The 12,972-nt window shown below is 39.0% G+C and overlaps 1 protein-coding gene across 3 annotated transcripts in view; it reads left to right on the top strand.

Annotated features, from left to right (window-relative positions):
• MYO16 (myosin XVI) overlaps positions 1 to 12,972 on the top strand; it is a 555,564-nt gene that overhangs the window by 286,344 nt on the left and 256,248 nt on the right. For all 3 annotated transcript variants that reach the window (XM_077482903.1, XM_077482902.1, XM_077482901.1), the window contains exon 13: positions 2,164 to 2,291. In XM_077482903.1, coding sequence (XP_077339029.1) covers positions 2,164 to 2,291 — 128 coding nt within the window. The remainder of the gene's footprint in view (positions 1 to 2,163; positions 2,292 to 12,972) is intronic.

Genomic DNA, 12,972 nt, shown 5'->3' with positions numbered 1-12,972 from the left:
CGGCCTCCATAATTACATTGACTTCTTTCTTCCAGTCCAACAGGGTTGGGCATTTCATCTGTTTCCAAAATCTAGGTATCTGTAGTTTTGCTGTGTTTAACAAATATGGTACTATGCTATTCTTATATAGTCTACGTGTCATCTTTAATCCATGGAAGAGAAAGTTTAAAGTGTTAATTCCATCTTTCCCTGGGACAGTCTTTCAATCCACGTAGCAATTTCTTGCCAAAACTTTCTAATCAAAGGGCATTACCACCATAAATGAAGAAAAGTGCCCCTCTGGCCATATCCCCACCAGCACCTTTCATCCACATCCACATCCACATGAGAAAATGAATTAATAGTAAAGCTTCTCTGGTGAAGAGTATGAATAAAGAGCTCAAGTAAAGAGCATTCAAGATATAATATACTGTGTCTAAGGCTGTGATTTCAGCTATCAGCAACAGCAAACATAATTATTAAAGTGGTTGTAAACCCTTACAAACCACTTTGACCTGCAGGTAAGCCTAGATTAAGGCTTACCTGTAGGTCCAAGCAATATCTCCTAAACCTATATGATTTAGGAGATATTTGCCCGAAAACGGGCACCGCTGTCTATGGCGCATGCACTGTAGACAGCGGCGCGCAGGCGCACTGAGCGCGGCATTCTCAGTGACGGAGCTGCCGCGCGTATCGGCTCCCGTGCGCATGCGCGGGAGTGACATCGCAGCTTTGCCGAATGACAGCGGCGGAGCTGCGAGACCCCACCAACAAAATGGATGCCCCAATGTCAGAGTTTGAAGGGGGTTAAAATATGCTTGAAATGGTGGGTCAAAAATGGTACAGGATAGTTAGGAGAAGGAAATAGACTTTTCCAGGGCCAAGTTCCTGCAGTGTGGCATGCCCTTATCTGGAGATAAAGCAATATTCCCGACTATGCCGAATGACCCTTACTTTAACAGGAGAAACTAGTTTATAAAGGAGGAGTAAATTAAATGAGTATAGAGGTAAGGCGATGAGAGGGTGAGAAGTGAGGAATATTTCCAGAGGGGATCATTAGTCTAGATAGTGAAATCTGAATTGAACAATATGGTGAGTTATAATTCATATGTCCTCAGGGAAGTTCACCTGATTTTCTTATAGTATGTATGAGCCTTTAATCCAGAGGATGTCAGATTATCCCGCCTAACCCCTGGTCCCCGTGCCCCACACCCCCATTTCTCCCCCTCCAGCTACCCTGGCCACCTCTCTCTTTGTATGTTGGTGAAGCACAACAAAAAAAGAAAGAGAAAAAAAGTGCCACGTTAAGTCTCCTGATTTTTATCCTGCAACTACATTTATATAAGGAGTGAATATGGAACATATTAGAGCCCTGCCAAAAAAGAATGTTTGCTACAAGTTGTCATTGAAGGCATGGCCTCACCCCTTGCCTCATACCTACCTTTGCCCGCCCTGCAGCAATCTTTACTGTGCAACTCTGCTACTGAAGAGCCTTGCTTCAGAAAGGGCCCTCACCAGGCTTCCCTTATTCTGTGTATGTATGCTGCCTCCCTATTCACTCCTGTGGGAAGAACTACATTCCGCAGGGGCACTGGAGGCCACCATGTGCACAGCTTCTCATTGGAATAAGTGACACCATGGTGTGATGTGCCAGAGGAAGAAGTCTCAGGAAATATGCTTTCTGAAGAATGGTTGTGAGGCTTTTGGCAGGACTGCACAGTGAATATTGTTGGAGTGAAAACAGGGGTAATTATCAGGCCAGGTGGGCATCACTCAGAGGGTGGGGCCATGTTTTAAAAGACAACTTGTTCCAAAAGTATAGTTGTCCTTTAAGAGTATTTTATCTCTTCAGTGTATCATTCTATAGTAGTTCAATGCTGCCCTCTCTCTAGGTCTGCCTTACCAAAGATAGATAAACTGTAATGATATGAACATCCTCTCTCAGCCATGACTGGATGTTTGAAGCACACACAGACTCATTTCACTGTACTTCGCTATAACATGGTTAGGCCTGATTGGTAGCGAATGATGCAAAATGTAACCCGATAACTCACAGGTGTGGAATTTTGTGGACACACTGTAAAACAAGTAACAAAATAGTAAAATGTGCATTTTTTTACAATGTTAACGTGCAGAAAAAAAAAATGAAATGCAACAAACCAACTTTATTTTCCATCATTTTAGGTTACACAGTTGTATTATAACATCTCTGGCCGCTTATGTTCCTCTCTTCCTCCTCACATATTTGCCTGTTCGGAGAGAGCTTACCATATGGTTTTCCAAGAGAAGAGACCGCAGTGCTTTATCTTAAGGTACCGTCTGCTTGGTATTAGCATATTTAATTTCTGTGTGCACTGAAAGGGATTGTATTGGACATTGTGCATTCATTATCACCATGCCTTGTTAGAGCAGAATGACAACAGAAACGGTAAGAAAGAAAGGTGGGTGGTTTGCTTGCTATTGCGGTAATTCAGAATAATAAGAAATGTTTGTACCATTGTAGCTTGTCAATACATACATTTTATTTTTATAGTTTACAATACTAGCTTGACACTTAGAATATCATAAAATTACTCTGGCGAAGCAATTCCAGATTGGGCTCAGAATTTAGGTGTGTGTAGTGTTCTGTTGATGAACTCTTTGTGTTGCTTCTGCATAATTAAGTGAACATTATGGAACTGACTTTATAAAGGTGATTATAGCTGGCCATATGTTTAGATTCTCCTTCATAAAGACACCTATTTGCATAAACTCTCAAACTGTGAGTGTACCACGCACTGTGATTTCATGTTATTTTCAGAACTGTTAAAGGGGAACAAGGAAAAAAACATCTATTCCATCTCCTATGCAAGGTATGCAGAGATTACACCTTGCAGTCTTTGGTACTTTTCCCACCTATTGTCTAACATTGTAGATAAAATTAATAAAACATCCTATGTGTATGGGTCTTCTAACATGTATATAAACCCAAGGACAAAATGTAATATATTGCAGCTTCCCAGTTCTTAGATATGGTGGCTGCATTTTTTTTCTTTTTTCATGCCTTTTTTCTATTTTGCCCTGTGATCCTTTCAAATATCCCTCCCAGCCTTGGGATGACAGCCTTAATTTACTGTACTGTATCTCTTAGAACAAGAAGTGTTCTAATACTGCAGAACATCTCCCCCACTTAGCTGCTATATGATGGGGGGGGGGGGTTGTGTTGTCTATCGAGAAAGCTGGGAACAAAGCTAACAGATAACCTTGCAGTAGAGGTAGAGAGCACAGGAAGCTGTCAACTCAATAGCTGGATCATTGGGTATTTTTCTGCATTGATACACAGATACAAATAATTTATTTTCTGCGGTATGTTTAACAGACCAAGGAGAGCGAAAAATACATATTCATTGTTGGGCTTTACTTTAGGAGTGCACATGTGCAAATGTAAAAGTTTAAACAATATAGTTCCCCTTTAATTAGTTTCAATTTTTATCAAATTTTTATATTAATAAATAAATATACATTTTTATATAAAATTATAATGCATTCATAAAACATCAATGCTCAATTATCTATTAACTCTTCCACTATTTTACATTTTAATTAGTAACTGCACAAGTTTTCCTGTTGGGTAGGATTGGGAATTCTACAGTACACACCACATTGGACTTTATCAGCTTTCATAAAGACTTCAGCCACCAATGAAGGTATCACATTGTAATGCCGGTCACTGCCATTCAGACCAAATTCTAAGTTTTGGCAGGAAACAGAAGACAGACTTTTGGTATCTCAATTTGAATACGAAAAAAAGAAAACCAACTTACTGCATACTACAAAATAGGATTAGGAGATAACAAAGAGGGATGGGAGGGAGGAGTGTAGTGCTGCTTTAATAGGTCGGTGCACTGTATAAAATGTTCTGCCAGGAGATTAGTTCTTCCTTGTTCTCTTGAGGGGCCTCATGCAATTTTTATACTTTTCTCTACAATTCCCCATATAATTGCTGAGCTAGCGTGCCATTCATCCCCTGCTATGCTAATATCTTATACATATTTACACTCACTTTTATAGTCAAACTGCTCTCTCACTATTTATTCAGAATGCACTTTAGATTGTATTTACTCAGCTGTCATTGGCTTCATCAGTGTAACATTCCTCTAGAGATTTGTGTGTTTTCCATGTACCAGACTGAATATTCCAGACAAAATTTAAAAATACAGTAAACTGAATGTGTATTATTGGTATTATAATTATTAGCATTAATAATTTACTTCGGGCAGCCCGGCAGTGTACAATGTATCTGATAGAAACAAGAATAATACATGCAATGCAAATGTGTTTCAAACAATTGTCTATACAACATCCAATTGTATAGAAAAAACAAAAAAGCAAGATAGCAAGATAGAAAAGCAAGTTACAATGGAAAAAATATAGAGGTATAAGGGGTTAGTCTAGGGAAGGCATGTCAAACTGAAGTCCAGGGCCAAGGCCACAAAAGCGGTCACACCTTCATCTATGGGGGCACTTTGACAGATATAAATGGTAATTGTAAAATATTAAAATGTACCTAAATTCACTGGCCAGCAATAGAGATGGGCTGAACACCCCCCGTTCGATTCGCACCAGAACTTCCAAGCAGAGAAAAAGTTCTGACCCAAACAGCTAACCCTATTAAAGTCTATGGGACTTGAAAAATCAAAAGTCCCATTTTGAAGGTTTATATTCAAGTTATTGGCCATAAAAGGGTATGGGGATCTGGGTACTGCCCTGAATCTTGACATGAATTAATGCAAACATTTTTTTTTCAAGAGCAGTGAATTTAAGTATGCTTAACCACTTCAATAAAGGGCCATAATCAAATGATGTCCACAGATGGGATCTCCCATCATGGGTGGGCGTCATATGACGTCCTCGGTATCTCACCGCTCCTGCGGGCCACCAGGGGCCTGCAGCATGGCGATCGTGGATGAGATATGTCCCTCGGACACAGCCCATCCCCAGTCCGCTTGTGTGATTGGGGTAACATCTCGTTACTGCTTAGTGTACACCAACACACACTGATTACCCCCCCTAATAAAGAGGACCTGTCACCAGCCACAAAGTAACTGTCATCAGCCATCACAGCCCATCTGAGTACCCGAGTAACTGTCACAGCCCATCTGAGTACCTGAGTACCTGTCACAGCCCATCTGAGTACCCAAGTACCTGTCGCAGCCCATCTGAGTACCTGAATACCTGAGTACCTGTCACAGTTCCTCTAAGTACCCGAGTACTTGAGTACTTGTCACAGTCCATCTAAGTACCCGAGTACCTGAGTACCTGTCACAGCCCATCTTAATACCTGAGTACCTTTCACAGTTTATCTGAGTACTCGAGTAACTGAGTACCTGTCACAGTCCATCTGAATACCCGAGTACCTGTACAAGCCCACCTGAGTACCCGAGTACCTGAGTACCTGTCACAGTCCATCTGAGTACCTGTCACAGTTCATCTGAGTACCCGAATACCTGTCATAGTCCGACTGAGTATCCGAGTACCTGTCACAGTCCATCTGAGTATCCGAATACCCGTCATCGTCCCATCTGAGTACCCGAGTACCTGTCACCAGCCCATCGGAGTACCCGAGTACCTGTCACCAGGCCATTGGAGTAACCAAGTACCTGTCTCCAGCCCATCAGAGTATCCGAATTCCTGTTTGCAGCCCATGACTCATAGAATACATATTGGGGTGTTTGCTTTCCAAAATGGTGTCATTTTGTGGGTAATTCCATTGTCCTGGTGCTTCAAAACCAGGGCCTTCAAAAATGTAATTTATGCTTCTAGGACGTCTGAAGGTACTACTTCAATGTTGGACTCTCTGTGTGGCCAGGCTGTGTAAAAGTCCCACACATGTGGTATCGCCATACTCGGGAGGAGTAGCAGAATTTATTTTGGGGTGTAATTGGAAGTATGCATATGTTGTATGTGAGAAATAATTTGTTATTATGACAATTTTGTGAAAAAAAATTCTTAATTTTCCCAAGAATTGTGGGAAAAAATGACAACTTCAAAAAACTCACCATGCCTCTTACTAAATACTTTGTACTGCCTACTTTTCAAAAAGGGGTCATTTGGGGGGTATTTGTACTTTCTTGACATTTCAGAGCCTCAAGAAATGAGATGCATCAGGTGTGATCAGATGTGATCAATTTTCAATGATTTTCTCTATAGCTTGTATACTCTATAACTTTCAAAGCGACTAAATAATATCCACTAATTTGGGTTATTTTTACCAAAGAGATGTAGCAGTATATATTTTGGTCCAAATTTATGAACAAAAATTACTTATTTGCAAAGTTTTATCATAGAAACTAAAAAAAATAGTTTTTAAAAAAAAATTTCGCTCTTTTTTTCACTTATGTCGCAAAAAATAAAAAACCCAGTGGTGATTAAATACCACCAAAAGAAAGCTCTATTTGTATGAAAAAGAATGATAAAATGATAAAAATTTTGTTTGGGTACAGTGTTGCATGACTGAGTAATTGGAATTCAAAGTGTGAGAGCGCTGAAAGCTAAAAAATTGATCTGGGAGGGAAGGGTGAATAAATAAATTGAAGTGGTATGTATTGAATTGAAATGTATTGAAGTGGTTAAAGTGAAACAATAACAATTTAAAAATCCTCTAAATATAGTGCCTGGGGGGTCCCCTTAGTCTGCCTGTAAAGTGACACATCTGTTCCATGGATAGAACCTACTGCAGTAAAGCTGAATTAAAAAAAAAAAATGAATGAAATTACATTTAAATTTCCGGCAATACAATACCATTGCCAGAATCAGAAAAATGTTTTTAAAAAAACGGTATAGGTGCCCCCCAATTCATACCAGGCCCTTGGGGTCTGGTATTGATTTTAAGGGGAACCCTACACCAAGTATCCTGGCCCCCCCTTTGTGCCCTCAACATAGGGGGTGTTTTGGGGCAGGGGGGCTCTGCTTCCCCACCCCAAGACACTGTGTCCCCATCAAGAAGTACATCTTTCTCACAATCTTGGGCTATGGTTTTGGGGGTCTGTGGATGGGGGGCATATTGGAATCTGGGAGCCCCCTTTAACAAGGGGGCCCTCAGATCTGGCCCCCCCATGTGAATGAGTATGGGGTACATAGTATGGACTCATCAGAGAACCAGGTGACATTACCAGGTGACTCTGTCCCTTACCTATATAAGAACTGTCAAACCAGGCATTCGGCGGTTTGTCTTAGATGACAGTGGACCGTTTTTTTGTTTTGTTTTTTTTCAGGTTGGCGGTGGCAGCAGCAACGTCATGATTGACAATGGGTCTGCATCAGGGGACATTGTTTTTTTGATTTTTTTTATTAAAAGAATTGGCAAAAACTATCTCTGTGTTTTTATTACTTTTTGATAACTTTTTGATAACATTGCTCCCCAAATCATCACTGACTGTGGAAACTTCACACTGAACCTCATGGATTCTGTGCCTGTCTACTCTTCCTCCAGACTCTGGGACCTTGATCTCCAAATGAAATGCAACATTTTACACAGTCAGTGATGATGGAGCAATGTCATCTGCTAGTGTTAGTCCACTGTGTTTTATCAAGTCCAAAGTCAGTCCAGCCCTCTACCAGGAAATTCTAGAGTACTTCATGATTCCCTCTGTTGGCCAGCTTTATTTAGATGCTGATTTCATTTTCCAGCAGGACTTGCCACCTGCCCACACTGCCAAAAGTACCAATACCTGGTTTAATGATCATGGTATCACTATGCTTGTTTAACCACAAACTCACCTGACCTAAGCCCCATAGAGAATCTGTGGAGTATTGTCAAGAGGGAGATGAGAGACACCAGACCCAACAATACAGACGAGCTGAAGGTTGCTATCAAAGCAACCTGGGCTTCCATAACACCTCAGCAGTGCCACAGGCTGATCGCCTCCATGCCACACCGCATTGATGCAGAAATTCATGCAAAGGGCCCCCCGACCAAGTATTAAATGCATACTATACTGTACGGACATACTTTTCAGTAAGCCAATATTTCTGTATTAAAAATCCTTTTTTTTATTGGTCTGATGTCATCAAATTTTCTGAGATACTGAATTTTGGGTTTTCACTAGCTGTAAGCCATAATAATCAAAATTAAAAGAAAAAAAATGCTTGAAATATATCACTCTGTATGTAACACATCTATATAAAATATATGAGTTTCACTTTTTCAATTCAATTACTAAACTAAATGAACTATTTGATGATATTCTAATTCTAATTTTATGAGTACATGTTAAAATCAACATCGCTAGAAAATTCTTTGGATCCTTCAAACAATATATATATGTGGGGGAATCCCATGCCATTTTTTTCAATTACTTTTATGTGTATTGCCGGGACCGACAATTCATTACAGGCATACCCCACTTTTAAGTACACAATGGGGTTTATTTACTAAAGCTGGAAAGTGTAAAATCAGGCTCACTTCTGCATAGAAACCAATGAGCTTCTAAACCCAGCTTGTTCAATTAAGATTTGATAATAAAACCTGGAAGCTCATTGGTTTCTATGCAGAAGTGAGCCTGATTTTGCACTTTCCAGCTTTAGTAAATAAACCCCATTGTGTACTTAAAAGTGGGGTATGTCTGTATAGACACGAGTAGTTTTAAATTACTTTTTTTCCTTTTAGAAATGTAATTTTTCTCTCAGACTGTTCTAAACAAGAGAAACATGCAGCACTTTACAGGCATACTATAGACACCCCCCAGGTATGAAATTTAAAGGAATATTACACTTTTATTTTTTCACTTTAAGCATTATTAAAATCACTGCTCCCGAAAAAACTGGCATTTTTAAAACTTTTTTTGCATTGATACATGTCCCCTGGGGCAGGACCCAGGTCCCCAAACACTTTTTATGACAATAACTTGCATATAAGCCTTTAAAATTAGCACTTTTGATTTCTCCCATAGATTTTTATAGGGTGTTCCACGGCTTTCAAACTTGCTGCAAACACCCTAAATTGTTCGCTATTCGGTGAACGGGTGAACAGCCAATGTTTGAGTCGAACTCATGTTCGACCCGAACATAGAGCCCATCCCTAATCAGGAGCCAATGGCACCTACTTTCTATAAGGAGGGGGAGTCCCGGACAGCCAGGCCTTTTGTGCAACATTGCTGGATCGAGATGAGCACAGGTAAGTATTAGGGGAGCTGAGGGGGGCTGCCGGACACCGAAGGTTTTGTAATCTCAATGCATAGAATATATTAAGATAAAAAAACTTTTACTGTTAGAACCATCTTAAGGTAGACATGTGCAAAAGGAAAAAATGTGTTTAGTTTCGTTTTGTTTTAATTCATTAATTAATTAATTTTGTTTAGTTATATTCGTTAAATTTGTTAAATTCGTTTTTGTATTTCGTTTAGTTTTCTGCCGAATTCGAAAAATCTGTCACATTCGAAAATATTTCAACCAAATTCAAAAATATTTCTGTCGAATTCGAAATGATTTCAACATGATTCAAAATTATTTCAACCGCATTCGAAACTATTTCAACTGGATTCGAAAATATTTTGTGACCCGACTTTAGGGCCATGTATCTCGGGGTCACTTGATGCTAGAAACCCTAAATTTGACCCTGAGATATGTGGCCCCAAATTCGGGTCACAAAATGTCATTCTCTGCTGCAGAAAAGTACTTTCATATTGCCCATATCTGGGGTCGCTTGGTGGCAGGTGACGTGGCAAGTGGACAATCCACAACTTGGTCACATGGCACTCATGGCCGGTCACATGGCACTCGTGTCAAGTCACGTGGCACTCATGGCCGGTCACGTGGCACTCGTGTCAGGCCACGTGGCACTCGTGGCTGGCCACATGGCACTCGTATCAGGTCACGTGGCACTCGTGTCAGGTCACGTGGCACTCGTGTCAGGTGGCACTCGTGTCAGGTCACATGGCACTCGTGGCCGGTCACGTGGCACTCGTGTCCGGCCATGTGACAGGTCACGTGGCACTCATGGCAGGTGTCATGGCAAGTGGACAATACACAACTTGTGGCAGGTGACGTGGCAAGTGGACAATACACAACTTGTGGCAGGTGATGTGGCAAGTGGACAAATACAATACATAACTTTTGGCAAGTGGACAATGACATACAGCATATGCATTTGCCTTGCGATCGACATCCGTGACTTCTTCAATCAGGAATGCTGACAACTTCATTGATACCATAAATATAAAGGAAATAAGATATGTGTGTTTTTTTTGCACTGGTACACTGCAAGTATGAAAAGTTGATGTGACAGATGTATATAAGTAAGTATAAGTAACTAACCATCTTCCAAAATTTCTAATTCAAATCGAAAAGATTAGAACAGAATAATAAAAAAAAATTTAATAGAATAAAATAGAAAGAATATACAACCATCTTCTGAAATTCAAATTTGAATAGAATAAATTTGAATTTCGAATAGTATGAATTAAAAATTTTTAATGAATTAATTTTACATTTTGATAGAAAAGATTATAATAAAATAGAAAATAGACTAGAAAAAACGATAGAACAGAACAGAATAGAATATATTATATTTTATTCTGTTCTGTTATATTGTTTTTCTAGTCTATTCTTTTATATTCTATTAAAATCTTTTCTATTAAAATCAAAATCATTATATACTAAATTCGAATTTCGGAAGATGGTTTTATATATATATATATATATATATATATATATATATATATATATATATTTCCGACATTTGAATTTTGTATAGAATGAATTCGAATTTGAATAGAAAAGATTAGAAATAGAGAATAGACTAGAACAATAGAACACAATAGAACAGAATAGAATATAGATACTATCTATTTCATTTTTATTTTTTTTTGCAGATTACCATTTGTTTTAATAAGATCTCCTGCAGACTATTAGCATCTATTTCATTTTTTGCAGATCTCCTGCAGACAATTAATATATATTTCATTTTTTCACCAGATCTCCTGCAGACTATTAGCATCTATTTCATTTTTTTTGCAGAACTCCTGCAGACTATTAGCATCTATTCTTTTTTATCAGATCTCATGTAGACTATTAACAGCCATTTCACTTCTTTTTTTGCAGATCTCCTGCAGACTGTTAGAATCAATTTCATTTTTCTTTTTTTTGCAGATTACTATTTATTTCCATCAGATCTCCTGCAGTATATTAACATATATTTCATTTTTTGCAGATCTCTTGCAGACTATTAGCATCTATTTCACTTTTGTTTTTATTTTTTTGCATTAGAACAGCCATTTCCTTTAGATATAGATGCTAATAGTCTGCAGGAGATCTGCAAACAATTAAATATATGCTATTATACTGCAGGAAATCTGATGGAAATAAATAGAAATCTCCAAAAAAAAAAATGAAATTGATTTTAACAGTCTGCAGGAGATCTGCAAAAAAAAAAAGAAGTGAAATGGCTGTTAATAGTTTACAGGAGATCTGCTAAAAAAAATAGATGCTAATGGTCTGCAGGAGATCTGATTAGAAAACAAAATAGATACTAATAGTCTGCAGGAGATCTGCAAAAAATTTAAATAGATGCTAATAGTCTGCAGGAGACCGTATGGAAACAAATAGTAATTCATTAAAAATGTTGAATTCATACTATTCGAAATTCAAATTTATTCTATTTGAAATTTGAATTTCAGAAGATGGTTGTGTATTCTTTCTATTTTATTCTATTAAATTATATTTTTTTCTAATCTTTTCTATTTGAATTAGAAATTTTGGAAGATGGTTAGTTACTTATATACATCTGTCAAATCAACTTCTCATACTTGCAGTGTACCAATGCAAAAAAACACCCACATCTTATTTCATTTATATTTCTTTTATGCAGAAGAGAATGACACAAATTTTGGATATGTTGTAGTGCTAGTTCTACTGTGTTTGTATACCAAATTTGGGGTTTCTAGCTCCAAGTGAACCCGAGTTATGGAGCCCCAAATTCGGGTCGCAAAATGTCAAGCACTTTTCTGAAGCAGAGAATGACATTTTGCGACCCGACTTTGGGGCCCCGTATCTCGGGCCACTTATAGCTAGCAACCCCAAATTTGGATATGTTGTAGTGCTAGTTCTACTGTGTTTGCATACCAAATTGGGGTTCCTAGCTATAAGTGGCCCCGAGATACATGGCCCCAAAGTCGGGTCGCAAAATGTCATTTTTTATAATTTGATTCGAATTTCGTTTGAATTCGTTAACATTGCAATTCGGTAATTCGGATGCGTCCGAATGTCCGAATAATGAAAATTCGTCCGAATTTCAATTCGTAACGAAACAAAATGCACATGTCTACCTTAAGGACTGGCTTGGTGCCCCAAGATTAGCACAGGATAGTGCCTATATTTAAAAAGGGATTAAAGTTTTAACTAGTAACTACAGATATTTTATTTTAACTTCTATAGTCAGGAAGATACTTGACATTTTGGTAAAAGATCACATAGAAGGGTTTTTGCTAGAAAGCTATTTTTTAACCGCTTCCCGCCCGGCCTATAGCAAAATGACGGCCAGAAGTGGTACCCCTGATACTTAGATGTGCCCATCTCAATCCAGCCAATCAGTTGCTTACCTCTCAGAGGGGGGGGGGGGTGTGCACTGATAATCAGCACATTGATTTTCAGTGCTGTCCCCATTAGAGGTGTCCACCACAATGACAATCAGTGCCCGTCAGCTGCCAGTCAGTGCCTTTCACAGATGCCCATCAGTAATGCCTGTCAGTACCTCCTCATCAGTGCTGCCTATCAGTGTCATCTATTAGTGCCCATTAGTGTCACCTATCAGTGCCCATCATTGCCCATCAGTGCTGCCTATCAATGCCCATCAGTTTTGCCTATCAGTGTCACCTATTACTGCCCATCAGTGCTGCCTATCAGTGCCACCTATCAGTGTCCATCAGTGCCGCCTATAATTGCCCTTTAGTACTGCCTATCAGTGCCCATTAGTGCTGCATCTCAGTGTAGCCTATCGGTGCCCATCAGTGCTGCATA

This window comes from Lithobates pipiens, unplaced genomic scaffold (assembly GCF_037356315.1).
Source record: "Lithobates pipiens isolate NorthernLeopardFrog02 unplaced genomic scaffold, aLitPip1_a1.2 Scaffold_16, whole genome shotgun sequence".
In the NCBI taxonomy this organism is placed as follows: domain Eukaryota; kingdom Metazoa; phylum Chordata; class Amphibia; order Anura; family Ranidae; genus Lithobates; species Lithobates pipiens.
The sequence above is the reverse complement of the archived record's forward strand: the minus strand, read 5'-3'. Positions and strand labels throughout refer to the sequence as shown.